At 42.5% G+C, this 21,582-nt stretch overlaps 1 protein-coding gene across 1 annotated transcript in view; it reads right to left on the bottom strand.

Moving 5' to 3' along the window:
* The window catches only part of BRINP1 (BMP/retinoic acid inducible neural specific 1), a 125,274-nt gene extending 105,810 nt beyond the window's left edge, over nucleotides 1–19,464 (bottom strand). Inside the window, exon 1 of the mRNA XM_060153313.1 lies at nucleotides 19,247–19,464. Coding sequence (XP_060009296.1) covers nucleotides 19,247–19,464 — 218 coding nt within the window. The remainder of the gene's footprint in view (nucleotides 1–19,246) is intronic.
* Nucleotides 19,465–21,582: the final 2,118 nt, after the last annotated feature.

The following is a 21,582-nucleotide window of genomic DNA, read 5'->3' as shown; positions in this document are numbered from 1 at the left end:
CATGTTCATAAGTTAGAAGACTTGATGTTGTTAAGATGCCAGTACTCTCCAAATTTATATATAGATTCAACAAAGTCCCAATCAAAATTCCAACCAGTAATTGGTAAAGTGTAATATTAGTGTAAGGAATATAATACAGTGTTCACACAGAAATGGTCAATTGATTTTTAAAAAATTTTTAAATTAATTTTTTATTGGAGTATAGTTGATTTACAATGTTTTGTTAGTTTCTGGTCAACTGATTTTTAAGAAAGATGTCAGTGCCATTTAATGGGAAAAGAAATGTATTTTCAACAAATAGAAATGGAAAAAAATGGATATTTATATTGGGAAAAAATAAACATTAACCCCTTACCTCACACCATACACAAAATTTAACTTGAAATGAATCATCCCAGATACCATGGGTCTACACATAAGTATCTGATATTGGAAAAGACAGATCTCAGAGGCTCTTCTTACATATCTGACCAAGAGGGGTGGGCAGTGACACCTTGGCTCATCTTTCTGTTTTCAGCTCATTGCAAGCTATTGCAGTTTACCTGTGCATGGTCAAGTGGGATCTGTGAATTCTTTACTCAGTATTAACTAAGCCAACACTCCTAAAATGGACAGTTAGCTTTGAAAGTTTCCTGCAAAGGAATTACCAACTGAAGATAAGACCAATAGCACAAGCAAAAGAAAATGGCAGAGCTGATATTTCTCCTATCGTTGGGGAAAGTACTTCAACAATCATGGCACAAAGTAAAAAAATCATAATGAAGCTATCATGTCTGTCAAGTTCCTTCCCCAAATTTAAAATAATTAAAAAGACTATTTGACACTAAAGCTTCCACCTATCCACAGTTGCTAATAATACACTGTTAAGTAACAATGAAAATAAATTTTTAAAAAATTTAACTGTTCTTATTTATTCCTTCATATCTTTTTAAATGTCTATAATAGTATAACAGTGAACATTACATAATAGTTCTTGTTTATAATATGTAAATGAACATAGAAAATAAGATAGAAAAAAGGAAGCTCAAATAGGGAAAAAGTACACGAACTGGAAGACATATACAAGTTGAGAGAGAGGGAGAATGGTGAGTAATTAGATATGAAAGTAGTATATCAAGGAGATTAAGAACACAGATTCTGGAGTCCTGAATCCTAGCCCGTCTACCTACTAACTGTAACCTTGGGCAAGTTACTAATTTCCCCCATTTATGATATGAGGCAATAGTCATAGGGTAGTAGAAGGATTACATGATATCATCCATGATAACACAGAATCTGAAACATGGTAAGCACTCAAATATTAGCAGTTACTATAATATTATTATTGTTTTCTTATTTTTACTATTACTATTACTGGATAAGAAAGAGAAATGACTCGAGAATACTGTCCAACCTTCCTTCTCACTGGGACCTCTGACTGATGCTGGTGCCATTATCTGAGACAGAGAACACAGGAAGAGAAGTAGATTGGTAAAGAAGGAGAAAAGTAAGGATTCTGAGATTTCATGAAAAAATCCAAAGGAAATGTCCATTTGGCAGCTGCGTGAAAGGATTTTTGAGTCTGGAACAGAGATGAAAGCTGAAAACAGATATTTTGGAGTTGCCGGAATGGAGGATAATGGAAGACAGGGGAGTGAGTGTGATTACCCAGGAGGAGTGGAAGGAAAAGCAGCAGTTGATTGACATCTGGAAGAGGAGCGGCTTAGGGGAAAGAGCCATAACACAGTAGGGGTGTCCCCTAGCCTGTTGATCAGACACTCAGCCCCTCCATTCATGCAACAGACTCCACATGAAAATCAGAAAAAGTGCTCTCTCCAGACAGGCCAATGTCAGGAAAGCATTCCTTGTAGGTGTAATTATGCAACCTTGGGTTGCCAAGGGTATCAAAGGTCGCTGAAGCCAATGTCCCACCTGTGTTTACATTCTCTTTAGGTCAGACTATGCTAAGTAGGATCGCTTTGGTGATGGAGAGTGACTGCCCCCTCAGTTCTATCAAGGTAGTCCCTCCCATCTTCTAGCAACTCTGACCATTAGAAACTTCTCAACTGCAAGATTGTCCTCTAGTAACCACTACTAATTCTCTCTCTGGTGCTAACCCATGAGGAACTTCTGATCCCCAGTGCAGCCTCTGTAGGCATAAGTTCACAAGCTTCCTGCACATAACAGATATTTGTCCAGTGTCAGGGGCCACTTTCTCTAGTTTTCTTTGAGAGACAGGCTTCCAAGTTAGTACTGAAAATCCAGCACCCAGTGAGTGACAAGCAGATGAGGAAGCTGAGACATCTGAAGATGTCTTTCACCTGGTCTTGTCTCCCATAAGTAGGTGGGTGGTACTTAGCAAAAGAATAAGATCCAAAAAAAGGAAGTGAATTATAGAGTAGACTGAAATAGAACAGCATAATAGGTACAGCTATGTCTCTTCTCTCTACCATCCTCCATCAGCAGAAGACAAAAGGATCTCTACACTGAAGTGTGGTGAGTTGGTTGTTTTTTAATGATACCGCATCAATCTGCTCATTTTAAGAAAACAATCTTTAAAAAGTACTTTGTTCCCAGAGTCAGGAAATAATACTCCATGAGAGTTAATTTTCTGGAATCTTTAAGAAGCCGAGGGGCCCACGGAACCACACCATGTAAGAACTGCATATACTCCATTTCTCCTTTCAAATATCACCTCTGGAATCCTTATGCATGTATAAGATGGAGTACTGCATGTTTGCAAAAATCTTCTCCATTCTCTCTTAAAAAGTATTGCCATCAACAGGAATGATGTTCCTAAACTGAGTCCCAGTGATAAGAAGGGGCTTATCAAACAAAAAGGAGCTGTGGGCGGACTTCCCTGGTGGTGCAGTGGTTAAGAATCCGCCTGCCAATTCAGGGGACACAGGTTCGAGCCCCGGTGTGGGAAGATCCCACATGCCGCGGGGCAACTAAGTCTGTGCGCCACAACTACTGAGCCGGCGTGCAACAACTACTGAAGCCCGCGGGCCTAGAGCCCATGCTTTGCAACAAGAGAAGCCACCGCAATGAGAAGCTCCCGCTCGCCGCAACTAGAGAAAGCCCGCGCACAGCAACGAAGACTCAACGCAGCCAAAAATAAATTAATTTTTTTAAAAAAGGGAGCTGTGGGACAGTTAAAATGAGCATTGAAAGATGTGTCGGAGGCTCAGAAGCAAGTCAGTGTCCCATCATTTACCAGGTATTTCACACTAGACAAACTAGTTAGCTGCTCAAAGTTTTGCCTACCTCATCTTTAAAATGGGATATTACTACTCACTTGTTATGGGAAAGTGTCTTATGACTTCTAAAGCATTACGTAGGGAAGGTATATTTCAACAGGAAAAAGAAGAATGGGAAAAGGAAAGAAAAAAAGGACATGAAGAAGGAGGAGAAATGAAATTGTGGAGTATTAGAAAAGGAAAATTTGCTCCAGTCACAAGGTGATTCAATGTCAACAATGGAGTAGGACACAGGCTCCTTGAGTCCCAGAGCTGCTGTCACTTCACCCCCGCCTAGCACTCTGTAGAGCCAGGGGTTACAAGCACAGAGTCTGGAATCAGATTGTCTGGGTTTGAATCACAGTTATGCGACTTCCCAACTGTGTGACCTTGGGCAAAATACTTCTGTGAGCCTCCATTTCCTCATCTGTAACGTGGGATGAAAGGTAGTAGCTGTCACGTGGGATTGTTGTGAGGATCAAATTACTTATTAAGGTTGTTAGGTTATTCAGCTATTAATATATTCAGTATCATGTCACACTAGCTCACTAGTTCCATTTTGTGTGTGCTTTGTTTTTCAACATTGTCTTGGTTCTGCAATGAACTCCAACTGGATTCTGTTTTGGAATTCTTCCCACTATCTTATTCACTTCAGCTCAACTTGAAACAGCAAGGGTGGGAGAGTTACATGGTAAGGAGGTGCCCCTTCCTGAACATTCTGTCTTTAGAAGCCCCTGCTCCCTAGTAGTCCCTTCCCTTGCCCTGACTACTGCTGCTACTACTACTACTATTAAATTTAAAAGCAGGTTGAGGGACTTCCCTGGTGGTCCAGTGGTTAAGACTCCAAGCTGCCACTGCAGCGGGCATGGGTTCGATCCCTGGTTGGGGGACTAAAATCCTGCAGGCTGCGCAGCATGGCCAAAAATTTAAATATCAAAATTAAAAAGAAACTAAAAGCAGGTTGAGCCGAAGCTGTTAGTGAGAACTCAGTGCTGTCTAAAGGAAATGCAATACAATCTACATTTCCCTTTTGCTGACAAGCATCCCAGGCCTGAGTGCCTCAGCGCTTTTTTTGTAAATCAAAAGAATATTGAACTCATTATGCTGAAGCACAAGTTATCCTTTCATCGGTCAATTTGTCTGGGTCAACTGTACTCGCGCATTTATTCGAGACGCCTAAAAGATAGTACACGTAACAGTCCGTCTCCAATACTACAGCTGCCATTCACTCTGTTATCCTAGAATGATATTCTGAAATCAGGCTATTCCAATGCACTGATTAGGTACCAAAGCACAATCTTGCATCAGAGCAGTGAAAGGAACCCAAAGCCAATCTGCCGGTGCCAGTAAACAGACACAATAGGGCCCACATTTACACGAAGGTGCAGGGTTTACTAAGCACATTTACTTCCTCTTCCCCTTTTGGGCATCACACTCTACATCTCTGTCAGGGACATAAAGATTGTAAGTTCCTCTTTAAGAAGGAGGAAATCGAGGCTCAGAGAGGCTAGACATTATTCAAAGATCTAATGGAGAAGGGACAAAGAATTGAATGCAAATCTTCTGTTACAGGTTTCTCCTCCACCCCATCCTCTGCGTTCATTTCTTCCTTGTGTTCAATAACTAAATTCCGAGGTATTCTCTCATGTTAATTGAACAGCATCTGATTTTCAAACTATGTCTTCACCCCAAGTCCTGTCTTTATCCCTAACATCCAATACCCTCAGCCTCTCAGTCTCTTGACCTACTTTATCTCAATGATCTTCACCCCTGCTCTCTTCCAGCATCCTACTTCCCCCCATGATGACTACTCAAATGTGTCAGCTCCCAAAGTTCCTCTAACTCTGACGCATTATGTTAAAACCTTCTAGTCTCCGACTTGTCTATCACAACACCTGCTCCCTACCTCTTTAAGACTGCTTGGCCCATGACCATCTTCTTTCCCTTTATCCGCTATCGACTCTCTTCACTTCCTTTTGGATTGACTGAGATCCAATGATCCATCCCTATATTTACCTTTGACCCATACCTGTAACTCCTTTACCCAATTGTCCTTCCATCTCATCCACTGGGCAAAGCCCACCCTGTCTGAACCCACATCCACTATCCATGGTCTTACCTCAAATTTTCAGTTCTTTGGGAGAATAATATCCCAGCTGCACAGACTACAACTGTTATAAAATGTGATCACAAACATGGTCAGAACCCTAACTTCTTCCTGGTGATCCTTTTATATTTCCTTAATCAGATCTTTCTACCATTCTTCAGATTAACTATTTCATAACATTGCATTTTTTTTTTCTTTTTTTGCACTCCCAAGTACCCCCTTCCTCAGCAACTTGTTGCACATCCTACTTCACAAAGAGAACAGAAGCCATTGGAAGTCCCTTCAAATCACCAGGAGTGAAATCAACAGATCTATCTGCACCCACACCTCTTTCCCTTCCTTCTTCCTATTTCAGCTTAAAGGCATCCCTTCTTTTACCTCAATCTAAGCTCTTACCCTTTCCCTCCCTTCCCCTTCAGGAATCGCCTCATCAAAAATAACCCCCCTCTGCCCCTCAGCACCAGTCTCTCCCTCTCTTCACCTCACCTTCCCTCTTAGAAACCAAACAAAAACAACAAAAAAGCCTTCTTTTTATTTCACATCCCTGCTGCCTTTCAGAGCCACGCTTCTTAAAAAAATATATCTACTCTCTTGCTTCTCCCTTATTTTTCAACCCACTGCAATCTGGCTTCTGTCCCCAACATTCCATTTAAATAGTTCTTGCCAAGGTCAAGATTTTAAGTATAAAAGACTACTTTCAGTTCTTACCTTAAGTAAGATATCAGATTACCTTCTCTCTTAAATATTCATTTATTTTAGCTTCCATGGCACCAACTGTCCCTGATTTTGCTCCTTTCTACTGGCCATTCCTCAACTTCTCAATGTTTTTCTCTGCACATGTTAAACAGGCTCTTCCATAAGTGAAGACTCCCAAGGGATGTTTTCAATTACCAGTGGTAAACTGATGACTGTATTTTTTTTTTTCAAGCACTCTCTTTTGAGGGTTAGAACCATTTATAAAACAACTACCTACCAAGTCTCTAACTGGATGTTCCAGGTAGTTTAAATTCAACATTTCCAAAGCTGCCTCAACATCTTCAGACACAAACAATGCCCCAAAAACCCTCCTGGCCTTCCAAGGCTCCCTGTCTTAATAAAAAGTAAAACCACCCACCAGTTGACCAAGTTAAAAATGTTCCCCCATTCTTTTTCCTATTTAACCTAGATCAAGTGATTCATCACTTAAATTATGACCTTGCTAAGTCCTTTGCAACTTGAGTCTTCCCTCTCTTTCAACATTCACATGCAAATACTGAGTCTTTGGTCTCCTTAAAGTATCTCAAGTTATGATTTTGTTTATATGACATTCTTGAAATGATGCAATTACAGAGATGGGAAACAAATTAGTGGCTGCTAGGGCTTAGGGATGATAGGGAAAAAGGAGACTTGTGACCCTAAGCAGATAGCACTAGGGAAATCTTTGAGGTGATGAAACTGTTCTGTATCTTGATTGTGGTGGTGGTTACATGAATCTACACATGCGATAACATAGCATAGACTATACACACACAGTGTACCAATCTCAGTGTCCTGGTTTTGATATTGTACTACAGTTATATAAGATGTAACTCTTGGGGGAAACCGGGTGAAGGGTACATGGGATCTCTCTATTCTGTCTCTGCAACTTCTTGCCAATCTATAATAATTTTAAATTTTAAAAAATTAAAAAAAACATATCTCAAATCCCCATCAATGCTACTTTACTCCAAGATACTCTCCTTTCTCATGTGGGTCACTGCTATAGCATTCTATTTTCTTGCCACACATTTTTGCACTCTCTCCCAACTTTCCCCCATCAGTGCATTCTCTCCATTTTAGCAGAAGTGATCTTTCTAAGATGACAACCTGAACATGCTTTGCCACTGGGCAAAATCCTCTAAATCCCTATTGTCCTTAGAACCTGGTTCCTAAATTGTGTGCTGAGATGCTGCAAAGTACCATAGCAAGCCACAGGAGCACAGTGGGATATTTTTAATGTTTAAGCAAAATGAGGGATACTTGATATTCATTGGGTATCACGAAAACTACTACCCTGAGGTAGTTCACAGTTTCAACGTGAAAACACACTACATTTCTTTCAATAACAGCATATCTTTGCTAAGGTGGGTTTTTGGCAGTTGGTACAATTATAAAACTGCAGAAAAATTAACAAGGAACCGGAAAGGAAGGTGGCTGTATCGAATTGCAAGGGTTGAGCAGTAGTAACTGTGGTTATTTAAGGATAAAATAAAGATATTGTTTTTCCTTAGATTCACATGTATTATTTTCCAAATGGCTACTAAACTTTTGGGGACATAAATACTTCATTAAGTTGTTTGTACTTACGTACTTAATAAACAGAATTATTAGTATTTCTCTGACCTTGGGAAATAAAATCACTGAGACTTTAAGAGCATCTTGAAATGAGAAAGTGTGGGAGCCATCACCTCAGAGTAAAGTTCAAAGGCTTTTATATAACATTCACAGGGCGTCGTGACCTGAACCCCTTCTGATTTCTCTGGCCTGCATGCTAACATTTTCTCTGCCTATCACTCACAATGAGTTATCTGCAGGTCCCAGAACAAGTCTACCCCTTTACAGATACCCCCTCAAAACACACGCACACACACACACACACACACACACACACACACACACACACAGCGCTAACTTCCTTTGCCTAACTCCCACCATCCAGATCTGAGAAAAATTTTTTCTTCTTTAAAGGCTTTCTTAATCTTGCAAGGTCAGCTTCAGCACCCTTCCTTCACACTAATACTGCATTTTATACTTCTTTCCCTGCACTCCTCATACGAGGTAGCAATGTGGTTGCTTATATATTGTCTGTTTCTCCCCAGCTACATTCGGTGCTCTTGAGACCACAGATCAGTAACACTTTGGTGTCAGCGGAGGCTAACATAGTCCCTGCCCATGGTAGGGATTCAACAAATCCTTGCCGAACTCATGCACAGGTGAGCAGTTCCTTACCAAATGAGACAATCCCAAACCATTTAGCAGTGCAGAGACTTCCATATCATTTATATTCACCTCCTTTTTTCTCGCACAAACCACCCTCCCCCATCAACGTGGTATAAAGCCGGGTGTCATACTAGAGTCACAGAGAGCTTGTCACAAGCACTCAGGGATGGAGGCTGCTGGCCTTCTGTCAACAACAAGGCTGCAATTTGAGAAAAAGCAGAGTGACCCTCACCACTGTACACACCCCATCCTGAAATGCTGCTGACTACTGTGAAGGGGCTGAGGTGGGAAGCCATCTCTGGGGGCCCAGCGTCTCCCGAGCAACACACATCAAAGACAACCTGGCAGGCACCGAGATGAGAGGTCGCAGACTGCTCCTGCCACCTGGGCTGATTAATAAATTAGACGCTTGCAAATCATGGGACGTGCACTGTTTACAGGAATCAATGCGTGCTGATTGCTTAAGGATGCTTTGCCAGTGCGCAGACCTCTGGATTCCTGCCACATGGGTCACAGGGCATCAGCAATCTTCCTCTCTCTTGTCCTCTTTCTGTGTTTTCCTCCAGATAAGTGTCCTCTTAATATGAGACTGGAGTTATACTGCCTTCCTAGAGCACCTGGGCTACAGTGCACACAGGTCAAGCACCCCTCTTGTGGTTGGAGGTCTCCCGCAAGTTTTCGCAGAGTTCTTAGGGATGAATTTGCAGGTAGGGGTGTTTCAAATACAAATGGGTAACTTGTTTTAGTTACTGGTCCTCAAGCACTTGCTCTCTGCTAAGTGGGATTATACCTGGCAGAGCCAGGATTCAAACCAAGGTCTGCCTGAGCCTAAAGACTTGCTCTTCATCACTAAACTTTAGCGGCTGTGTTATTAGGGTTCACATCAGCTTAGCTACTGACTTGTGGCTGGAAGTTTCCATCAAGGTTTGCAGAGACAAGTCAGGTGCAGATAAAGGGTGGGATGCAAAGCCTTCCTCCAAGCTAGTCTGGGAATCCACTGCTAATGAGACCTAGTAATTCTCATGCCCAGAAGGAAGGCCTTGAGAGATAAGGAAATAGCCTGGAGGCAGAAGCCTGGGCATTCTGGTTCCTTTCTTAAGAGACACAAAGTATCCGGTGGCTGTAGAACTCTCCATAAAAGAATGCATCCTGCCACAGGGTGCCTAGAATGGAACTAGGGCAGGTAAGCCCGGATGCAGCCCAGGAAGGGAGCTGCCTGACAGGTAGGTCCCAAGCAGCTTTGTTGGTGGACCTGAGTGGTACTCGGGAGTTAATGAATTCCATCTTTATAGCCTTTGTCTTGGCTCCAGTGTCTCCTTCCTCTCCCTTGAATTACTGCCACAGCTTTCTAACCCTTCTCTCTCATTCCCTTCCACGCATTCCTCACGCTGCAGCCAGAGCAATACTTCTAAATGTATATCGGCCCATGCCAGTCTCACGTTTCAAACCCTTCACTGTTTTCCTGTCACCTCTATCAGACAAGGAACAGGTTCTAACCTGAACCCACAGCAAACTCTGCTTCTCAAACATGGCGCAATTTTCCTCTGAGCAAAAACGTAACCACAACATAGCCTCAAAGTCAGTGTTTTTCAAACTGCAAGGTCTACCCCGTTAGTGGAGGCTGAAATCAATGAAGTTGGTAGACACCAGTATTTTAAAAAATAAATGAATCAGAAAGGAATAGGTTATATTAGAACAGTATAGAGTAGAAAATATCAAGATGCATCACATGGAGTAAGGTTAAGTATTTTTTGCATGAGTTTTCATTTCAATTACATATCTTCTTATCTCTAGGCTTATTGAGTGTCCTGAAATGTATTTCTTAGCATAAGTGAGGTCAAGAAATGTAAAAATGAAACAAACAAAAAACCCCACTGTTCTAAAGAGAAATGTACTAGTACCCTGACAATTAACTGGAGTTTGAAGGTTGTTTGAAATCAATTTGCCTTCCTAAATTCCTTTCACTGTTGGCTCCAAGCTGCCATCCAGCCTTATTTCCTATCATCACTGCAGTAGGACCACCCCATTGGTGGAGGAAACATTCCAAGATGCCCAGTGGATGCCTGAAACCATGGATAGTACTGAACACTATGTATACCATATGTTTTTCCTATATATACATACTTTTGATAAAGTTTGATACATAAATTAGGCATAGTAAGAATTTAACAACAGTAACTAATAATAAAATAGAACAATTACAACAATATACTGTAAAAGTTATGTGAATGTGGTCTCTCCCCCTCACCTTTCTTTCTCTATAAATACCTTATGATAAAAATGTAATGCCTTTTCCACCTTAACTAAGCCCTTATCATGCACTTTGGCCATAACTTTTGCAGTCTGAGGTGTGACAGCAAAGCTAGCATGAATTTGTTTCCTTCTTCACAATCTCACAGAAGATTCATTCTTACCATAGAGCTTAGCAACCTCAGCATATAAGTGTTTTTCCTTCCTTATTAAGTTGAGAGCTTTCACCTTTTCACTTAAAGGAAGCGCTTCACCGTTTCTCTATGGTCCATTTGAATTGTCAGCACCACTACTCTGGCACTTCGGGGCTATTACTAAGTAAAACAAGAGCTACTTGAACATAAGCATTGAGATCCCACGACAGTTGATCTGAAAACCAAAACCGAGATGGCTACTGATTAACAGGAGGGGATACACTGGACAAAGGGATGATTCGGGACCTGGGAGGGGCGGAGCTGGACAGTACAAGATTTCATCACACTACTCAGAATGATGTGCAATTTAAAACTTTTGAGTGGTTTATTTCTGGAATTTTCCATTTAATATTTTTGGACAGCAGTTGATTGTAACTGAAACCGCAGAACATGAAACCTTGGCTAAGAGGGGACTACTATACTACTCAAAATACACACACACACACACACACACACACACACACACACACACACAGAGTTCCAGGATTTCTTCTGCCTCTTTGCCTTTGCAGGCACTACCTCCCTTTATCTGGGCTGCTTTTTCCCCCACTGCCTTCTCATAAAATCCTAATCCTCCTTGAAGACTGAGTCAAATACCCCTCCCTCTAGGATGCCTCCCTAGATTTGTCTTTTCCCCCCATCGTTCCCCACATTCATGATCCCAATGCCAAGGGTAGTTCCCATCCCCACCACAAACACAGCACCCAGCGTATTGATCAATCAGGGAACTGAGCCTATGGCACTGTGGTTATCTGCCCATCAGTTGGTTTTCCCCAAGACACTTTGAATTCCTTGAGGTCAGGGATCCAGTCTTTCCTCTCGTAACTCCAAGGAACTGTCGTAGTGACTGGTCAGTAGGAATTCGGAGATCAGTAAACATTTTTCAAATGAATGAATGAGTGGCAGGTGCTCCAGATCACAGATCGGGTCCCTTTCTTTCTTCCTCAGCCAAGATTTGGGGCATAGAGTCTGAAGCTCCAAGGGCTTGTCTTCATTCTCCTCCTGATTTCCCCAGTCATAACAATCACCATATCTTATTATGTCCGTTTTAAGAGCCCGTGTCAGTCTGCCCTTTGGAGGGAGGTGTGCAAAAGCCAGTGCATTTTCAGACATGGCTCCTGACTAAAGCTGAACAATTGCTCTGCAGAGATTGCAGCAAACTAAGCTTAGCAGCTCACAGAAGCCAGTTTGGTAATGGAATGGGAGCAAAGAGGTAAAGTACTGCAAAGGTACCAATTTGGCAGCAATAAAGCTATTGGGCTTAGAAGTGGAAGATCAATTTTAAATAATCAACACAGAAGATTATCTCTGAATTGACATCAAGTGGCCCGGGAGATGTTTGCTGACTATCCCTCCCCATCCCTCTCTATTCACGGACAGCTTGATCCAAAACTTGGATTGAATGAGGGATAAGGTAGGGGCAAGGGCACAGGGTATTGATTCTCACCAGTGATGCCAACCTCTATGTGGCTGAAATTGACAATGACAAACGTGGGACACCGTCCCAGTCTCATCTTCTTTTGAGCCCACTTAAAGAAAAAAAAAAAGTATCCCTTAATGCACTTTGCCCAAGCTGGTTTTTTATGACTCAGGCCATGTGTATCTGAACCTAACAGTGGGTGCCTAAACATCTTACCTCCTATAGAATACTATAGTCAGATGAGAAACTCACCAAATCTCCCAGAACTCCTGGAGGAACGGAGGCTGGTTATTTCTGGGGTAGAAAACTAGTTTCCCTTAAGTGCTACTTCTCTGCAGCAGGAAGCAAAAATCAATTCACCTTCCTTAACGCATCAGCTGCCACCCTGATCTGAGGGCATGTCTGAAAAGATGGAAAATCCCTTCCCCTTTGGTCCTGCAGCCAGATTGTTTTGGGAACCCAGACACTGCACTGGCACCTATACTTCATTCCAGCTCAAACTCATGAGAACCAAACTCTAAAACCATTTTTTCTAATATCCTTCCCAACCATCCCTTTTCCTTTTTTCCTAAAATCCTTGCTTTAGAGCAAAGGTGCTCAACCTCTATGCTACTGGCATTGTGAGCCAGATAGTTCCTTGCTGCAGAGGGCTGTCTCTGCATTGTAGGGTGTTCAGCTGTATCCCTGATCCCTGGCTTCTATCCACCAGATGCCAGGAGCAAACCGCCTCCCCACAACCGACTGTGACAACCAAAAATGCCCCCCTGACATTTCTAAATGTCCCATTAGGAAGCAAAATCACCCCTAGGTTGGTGGTTCTCATGTCTATCCTAGACCAACTACAAATCCAAATATCTGAGGAAGGACCCAGGCATCGGAATTGTTTAAAAGCTTTGCAGGTGATTCTGACGTGCAGCCACTTCTTTGCATATTAAACCAAGGTTTCACCTTCCTCTGTAACTATGGCTCTGGCCTCTGTTGAAGTTTTCATCCCCACACCCACAGGGTGAAATGCCAAATTTAGGAATAAGAAATAGTAGTGCAGAAATTTAAGAAATGAGAAGGAGGAGGAAAAAAAGATAAGGTTATTACTGGTGACAGAAAACTGAAGCTGTTAATTCCATTTCTTTGAATTATAAACCAGGAAGTAGATTTAGATCAAAGTGTTCCAAGCAAAATCCCAACAGGTAGGGTGGCTTCCTCAGCCAGGGGCCAGCTCCCCAAGTGGAAGCGGTGTCTTTTCAGATCACTTTGACACAGGCTGGCATCCAAAGAAGCAACACTCAAGCTGCCAAAGCCAGGTAGAGCCAGTGCCTCCTGAAGCCTGCTCATCCGAATTCTGATCTCTCTGAGAAAAAGAGGTGGTAGGGTCAAAGAGGTTGGCTTAAACATTGTTAAACAGTCTAGGAAAGACCCTGAAAAGCCCTGCAGTAAGGAAGCCTGTATAACGTTACTTGGTTTTCCAAACAAATATATCTATGTCATTTGGGAGGCAATATAGCATGGTTACACATGCAGACTCTGGAATCTGCTCACTTGTGATACATTCTACTCTACCATGAAGTAGCTCTCTTTCCTTGGGCAAGCTATGTAAATGGGGATGATAACAATACCTAAGCACAGGATTATTATAAGGACCAAAATCTGCTGCAGTAATTTAGACACTGTGTGTCCATGCAAGACGCTTGGTAATCTTTCAACGTTAGCAACTGACTTATCCTTATTACTGTTTTTATTATTATTTATTTGACTATGGGATTTTTTTTTCTAGAAATGCCTTTTAACATCGCACTGAACTCCAGCTGCATGTGAGATACTTTAAGAAATGCTGATTTAGACTGATTTGAGCCACACTAATAGAAATACAACCCTTGCACCATGTGATATCAAGATTCTATCTGGAAGCCAGAGGTGGGGGGGGGTCTCCTTTCAAGTTCAACCACAGCATCCTGAATGGTGGACTTCACCCTCACCACCCAAGTCTGTAAGCTCCTCGAAGCAGGGACCTGTCTACCTTATATATCATCAATTCCCCAGTGCACAGCATCTAACAAACCTAAGCACCCAATATACACTTTTTTAAAAAAATCAATTAATTTATGTTTAACATCTTTATTGGAGTATAACTGCTTTACATTGTTGTGTTCGTTGCTGCTGTATAACAAAGTGAATCAGTTATACATATACATATGTCCCCATATCCCCTCCCTCTTGCGTCTCCCTCTCACCCTCCCTATCCCACCCCTGTAGGTGGTCACAAAGCACTGAGCTGATCTCCCTGTGCTATGCGGCTGCTTCCCATTAGCTATCTATTTTACATTTGGTAGTGTATATATGACCATGCCACTCTCTCACTTCGTCACAGCTTACCTTTCCCCCTCCCCGTGTCCTCAAGTCCATTCTCTACGTCTGTGTCTTTATTCCTGTCCTGCCCCTAGGTTCTTCAGACCCTTTTTTTTTTTGGATTCCATATATACGTGTTAGCATACGGTATTTGTTTTTCTCTTTCTGACTTACTTCACTCTGTATGACAGACTCTAGGTCCATCCACCTCACTACAAATAACTCAATTTCGTTTCTTTTTATGGCTGAGTAATATTCCATTGTACATATGTGCCACATCTTGTTTATCCATTCATCAGTCGATGGACACTTAGGTTGCTTCCATGTCCTGGCTATTATAAATAGTGCTGCAATGAACATTTTGGTACATGACTCTTTTTGAATTACGGTTTTCTCAGGGTATATGCCCAGTAGTGGGATTGCTGAGTCATATGTTAGTTCTGTTTTTAGTTTTTTAAGGAAACTCGATACTGTTCTCCATAGTGGCTGTATCAATTTACATTCGCCCCAACAGTGCAAGAGGGGTCCCTTTTCTCCACACCCTCTCCAGCATTTCCAATATATACTCCTGAATGATTTTTGGACAAGGGTCACATCTCATTCATCTCAGCAGAATCATCCACCCAGCCCCAGCCCCATTCATTTAGTGAAGTATCTTTGCCACAAAACCTACAAAAGATATTTTTGTGAAACACACGAAGGAACCATCAAGATGGTGGATTAGAACAAAGATTTATGCAACTCTGATAAATGTGCAAGATGGTTAGGCAATCAGACATGGTTTACCAAGATTTGATTTACATTCAACTTTTAGGTACTTATTTAAGGCTCAAAGGAAGGTGCACCATAAGCCACAAACCACTTGCTCTGAAACCTGTAGGGAAAACCACTCAATATGAAACCACGTCTTGTGGCACAGTGACCACCATTATCAGTGCCCGCCCCGCCCCCCCACCCTGACTCTCCAAAACCAAAGCTTAACAAAGGGTACCACAATCCTCCTTTTAAATCTACCTCTGAAATAACTGCCAAATTTACGGCAACTACTGATGATCTCAAAGTCAGGAAAAGAGAAACAGAAAAATAAAACACAAAAAGGCAGCGGGAACACAAGAAACACCCTTTGGACCAAACTGACTTTTAAAATACCACGAGAAGAAAAGAAATCATTTCTAGCAATACCATCAGCTGTCTGAGGTCAAGGAGGGAATGGCTCCTGCAAAATTCCAAGCTCTCCATGATTGACAGCTAAACTATTTCTTGCCACAGCTACACAAGGCATTTAATATTATGTCCATTTTACAGATGAGGAAACTAAGTCACAGAGAGGTTGCAACTTGTCCGTGGTCAGCGGAAGTCTCTGGGTATTTGGTCATACACTAGGTAACTAAGAACTAAGAGAGGGTTATGACAACATAGAGTTAAGGGCTCACGTTGTGGAATCTCAGAGGCCTGCTTTTATTCCTAGCTCTGCCACATCCCAGATGTGTGATGTGGACAATCTCCTTCACCTCTTGATGCCTGAGTTTTCTCATTCGTAATATGGACAATACTAGTATCTCCCTCACAGACTAACGACTAATATGTGTATGGGCTTACCAGAAATTGAAACTAAATGATTCTATTAGAATGATGATTTCGAACCTTAATGAAAAAAATTTTCCAGAGATAAGAAAATTTAAATTTGCAAAGCATCTCACACCAAGTTAATCTCATTTGACCTTGTAGGTGGGACAGACATCACTGTCCCTTTCTAGAGAAGAGAATATTGAGTATCTGAGCGGTTACTTATTCATACCTCTCTGTGGAATGATAATTGTTTGCTTATTCACTCTTTTTTCCCTCCATCTTCCACCCCACCTCTGAGCTTGGTGAAAGAGGGGATGGACCTTGCAGGTTGTGGGTGTGTGTGTGTGTGTGTGTGTGTGTGTGTGTGTGCGCGAGCTTTGTTGTTTTCTTTTGGTCATCTCTATATTACCGAATCATAGCACGGCTTACAGTACATGATTAGTGTTAAATTCTAAAGCACTGGATGTACGCTTGAGTGAATGATGCATGAATATATTTGCCCAGGATGAGGAAGCTAGTAAGCAGCCCAAAATAAACACCACCTGAGTCTGCAGACTCGAAGTCCAGAGTCCTCTCCGATATCCCATGCTGTATTTCCAAATGACAATATTTCATGGAATCACAGACTTTCAGAGAAGGGAAGGACCTTGGAGACCATCTTAGCGAACATTCCCCTTCCGCAGATGAGAAAACAGGAGCTCAGAGAAGTCCCACTACTTGGCCTAAATCACACAGCGGGGAGGTGAGCGGACTGAGCCAGGACCCTGGTTCTCTGCCTCCAGGATCAAGGATGCTGTCCCTGTACCCAGGCAGATTCAAGTTGAGAAAACTCCCCCAGCCTCCACACATCAGCTCAGACTTAGGAGTGACAGAGCACGAACCTCGTGCACCCAGACTACTGTTTGTGCACAGTTTATTGCTCAGCATGTGAAGCAACAGGAGAGAGGACTTCTGCTGGGATTTAATTTGAAAGGTTCTCATCATTGCCAGTGGCACAAACTCCCCACCACGACTCTATGAGCTGAAGCCAGCCTCTGCCTGCATATGAATGAGGACAGAGATGGCCTTAACCCACTTAAGTGAGGAGAGCAGACTTCTTCCCAGTTTCTGAAGCTCCCAGATCACCCTGGGCTCTAGCCTGGATTCTAGGGTTGGGGGCACTGGCCGAAGCTTGAGGTCTAGGACATTTCAGAAAGGCTGGCTCTGTAGCCTCAGATAATATGGCGCATGCTGGTAGTAAAGCCTTTCTTTCATGATGCAAATGTCAAGTTTCTAATGTGCTATGTCCATGTTAGCACACAGGAAGACACACTTCGAATCACCTGTGGACATGCTTTAGCGTTTCAACAAAGTAGTGAAGAGAAAACGTCAATGGACAACAGCCCTGGAGAGCACATCCTTGTTGGCTTTTGCTCTGGTCTGAACCTGGCCTAGATGAGCACACCCATCTCTGGCTACCTATTTGCATGTGTGTCCAGGTGAAGATTACAACAGGAGCCACACCTGATCTTTCACACAATAGGTCCCAAATCAATGTTTATGATCTTCCAATTATGCCTATCCTGCACTTTCTCCTTTGTAGCACTTATACCGTGTGTGTGTGTGTGTGTGTGTGTTTAATTAATGTACTGCTATGAGAGCAAGGACCATGTTTGTTTTACTCGCCATCGTGTCATCTGCCTTAAACACGGTGCTGGGCCTCTAGCTGGCGCTTAATAATTATTTGAGGATTAAATAAAGGAAGGAAGGAGTAACTAGATGACCAGGGGCCTGACTTCTGGATTAAACTCCATCATTTAATTAACCATGTGACCTTGGTTAAATCTTCTATTTAATTTTAGAGCTAGAAAGGATCTTACAAATCAGCTTGTTGGATGACTGCAAACTTTTGTTTTAGCAGTGGAATCCCAGGAAGAGCATGGGTGAAATATGAACACAGAAGCAGATGCAAACTTTCTTTTGTATAAGGGCCAACTTTCAAACTTGGATTTGACTATTCAGCACAGAATCACAGGCATCTGCAGCTGGTAGCAAATTCATGAATCATCCATCCCTAGGTCCACAATGTCACACAGTGTGCAAAGGAGATAGGCCCATTTTCATGTCAAAGACACAGAAGACGTAAGACCTGAATTCACGGCTTCCCAGCTGCAGGTTAGGATTGTTTCCTCCACCATGCTTCCTCGTCTCCTATTTCAGTTGGCCCAGAAGTGTTCCTTGACCTTAAGACGAAGCTTAAGCTGTCTTAGAGAGAGCTCTAGAGAGTTTTTTGCATTCTCCAATTTACTTAAGTCCACATTTTTCGTGTCCTTATGATACAAGGCAGAACAAAAAATCACTCTGGGGATCCAGAAATGAATTATATATAAGTCCTGGCCTCACAGAGTTTCTAGTAAGGTGAAAGAGAAATACAAGAATGGTATTTCTCCAAATGGTTGACAACTAAACAGGTGTAAGTGTAGAGACCTGTGGAAATATCAAAGAGAGGTGATCAAGTAGAGTGGGGAGAGTCCAAGATGGTTTCTTAGACTCTCAAAGAGGAAGAATCTGGGGCTAAGTCCTTTTGGGATGAGTAGGATTCCCAACGGCCAAAGACCAGTTCAGACTTGCTCAAGAAAGAGGTATTCACTGATAGTCCCTACTTGTTTCCAAATATGTGACTATGTCTGGGTAGGATATTTGCTCTATTAATAGCATCTTCAAAACAACACAGCCTACACCTGATGGAACTGACTAAAAACACTGTCTGTGACTATGCATGCAGATAAACCAGGGCTTGAATCCCAGTCCCACCACTCACAGACTGTGTGACTTTGGACAAGTTATTTCACCTAGCAGAAGCCCAGTTACCCCTTCTATAAAGTGGAGAAAACAAATAGATGCTATCTCTGATGTTACTGTAAGGTTTAATGAGATAGTGTACAAAGTACTAAGCACCATGCCCAGACACAGTAGTAAGTACTCAAAAAATACTAGCTATTCTTACTCACCATTGCTAATCTCTTGCACAATGTAATAAATTAAATAGATGGATAAATGAATAAATAAATAGATAAATTAATAATGAAAAAGTGCAAAACAGACTTGGCTCAGACACTCCTCCATACAGCAAGGCCCATGCCAATGTGTGGCCCCCCAAAAGCACTCAGTGAATGAAAAGCAAAGGCAAGCTTAGCCCAGCTCTTACCTGTATATTTTATATCTGGTTGTAAATCCTTGACGGTGTCTTTCCACAAAGGATAGGTAGCTCCTGGAGTGGTGGAAAGGCCCCCTGTCTGAAATAAGCCAATCAAATTCCTTGGAGACATGTTGGTCTGTCCCAGCTGGTTCCTGGTGGGAGGGCTGCACTGAGATACGGCCCCATACAAACAGGAAGTAGAGGAGCTCAACAAACCTCCAGTTCATGCTTTTCTGCCGGCCTTTTTCCTCTCATTCTTGCTCCATTCTGTGGAGTCCTATGAAGAAAAGAATAAAAAAGAGAGAGAAAGAAAGAGGAAACAAAAGAGGGAGAGAGGAAAGGGGGGAGGGTGAAGCAAAATAAAAGGAAGAGAGAGAGAGACAAAGGAAAAATTTTTTAAATGCTCTTAACACATCATCATAATCCTTTACATCAGTAGAGTGTGTCAGGGTTTACAAAAATCAGTGCAGTTTCTGGTTAAGAGCGTGGCATCTATGGACATCTGGGCTTGCATTCCTGCTTTGTTGTTCACATGTTCTGTGAACACGCAAGAACACGTACAAACTGCTGAATCTCTTAGGGATGCAGTTTCCTCATCCGTAAAACAGAGGACGGGCTTAAGCGCCTGTATCTTGGCACCTGGCACATCATAGGTATTCAAGGCATAAGTGTTGAAAGAGTGAAATGAATGAATGCAGAAACAGAGTCTCCTACAGCCAGGAAGGAACTTGGAGATAGAACTCCAGTATCCATCCCACCCGCTATCTTCACAAACAACCTGAATCTCACAGCAGGGACTCGGTGAAGGAGAATCCCTTTCTCTCCTCCTCTTCCACAGACATGCACCAACTGAACACAGGCTTTGCTTTTGCATCATCAGGTGAGTACAAAAAGTCTTGGGATGCATCATGATCACGACTATCCGGGTTGAATACCTTACAGATGGAGAGTTTATGGAGTTCATTTGAACGCACTTCTACAACACTTAGTGGACTGTCTCCTTCACCCCAAGGAAATGTAACTAGAGGATCCACCCATCAGTGACTCTGAGCCTCGAGGTCCTCTCGTACTCAGAAGGGGAACTAAAAGCCAAGGAACTAGTGGGGTCTTGCCCGCCTCTTCTTTCGGTGGTAGCACAGCACAGCGGTGCCATGTTGGAGAAATGCTTAAGACTAAGGGAGAGCTTAAGTAGGGGCTCCTTGGAAAATTTACAAGTTTTGTTTTCATCATCACAACATCATTCTACTTGCTAGTTTAACACTGTGCTGTGTCCACCACCTCACTTAGTCTAGAAGAGGTTATCTTACTCTACATTGAAAGGTAGCTGGGAATGCAGGCTCCATCAATTATAAACTGTATTATTTCAGGCAAGTGATTTCACTTTCTGGGCCTCAGTTTCCTTGTCTGTAAAATGGAGTTAACAATAGCACCTACACCCAGAACTAGCATGAGAATGAAATGACACCATTTATGTCAAGTGTCCCATGAAGCACCTGACATTTTTAGGAAGTGCTCAATAAATGGCATCAATGATGATGAGGATACAGGTAATGATAAATCTTGATGGTGATGATGTCCACACAGTCCCTGCTGGGAGCGTGTTTGCTCCTACAGTCCCCGCTGCCCCACCAAATCCCGTTTATCTTTCAGTAGCCAGTTGAGGTCAGGTCCTCAAAGGTCATTTCCTTTTTCTATTCCTCTCAAAAATTGTTAGTTGTTCCTTTCTTTCAGCTCTCATTGCTCCTTTATATAACTGTATGTTAGTACTTACTATCTTTTATTGTACTTATTTGTTTGTGTCCATTTTGCTCACGGGACCGTGAGTCTTTAACTGGCAAGAATCTTTAAAAGACTGTTTCTATATACTGCTGGCTGTGTGACGCTGGACAGTCATGGCCTCTGTCTAGATCTCAGATTTTTATGTCTAACATTTAAAAACATGGCGAGGACAAAACCAATTTGTCGAGTGGAAAACCACATAGAAACATGAAGAAATATGATCCCTTACTTGTCTACTCTTCCAGCTGAAAATGGGAAGAAAGTCAAGCTAAGAAAGAGAGAAAATCAAAAAAAGAGAGGGCTTCCCTGGTGGTGCAGTGGTTGAGAGTCCGCCTGCCGATGCAGGGGACACGGGTTCGTGCCCCGGTCTGGGAAGATCCCACATGCCGCGGAGCGGCTGGGCCCATGAGCCATGGCCGCTGAGCCTGCGCGTCCGGAGCCTGTGCTCCGCAACGGGAGAGGCCACAACAGTGGGAGAGGCCACAACAGTGAGAGAGGCCCGCGTACCGCAAAAAAAAAAAAAAAAAAAAAAGAGAGAGAGATGTGAATTTCCGACCCAATTGGCG

This window comes from Lagenorhynchus albirostris, chromosome 7, assembly GCF_949774975.1.
Source record: "Lagenorhynchus albirostris chromosome 7, mLagAlb1.1, whole genome shotgun sequence".
Taxonomy (NCBI): Eukaryota; Metazoa; Chordata; class Mammalia; order Artiodactyla; family Delphinidae; genus Lagenorhynchus; species Lagenorhynchus albirostris.
Note: the sequence above shows the minus strand (reverse complement) of the source record. Positions and strands in the feature narration are given on the sequence as shown.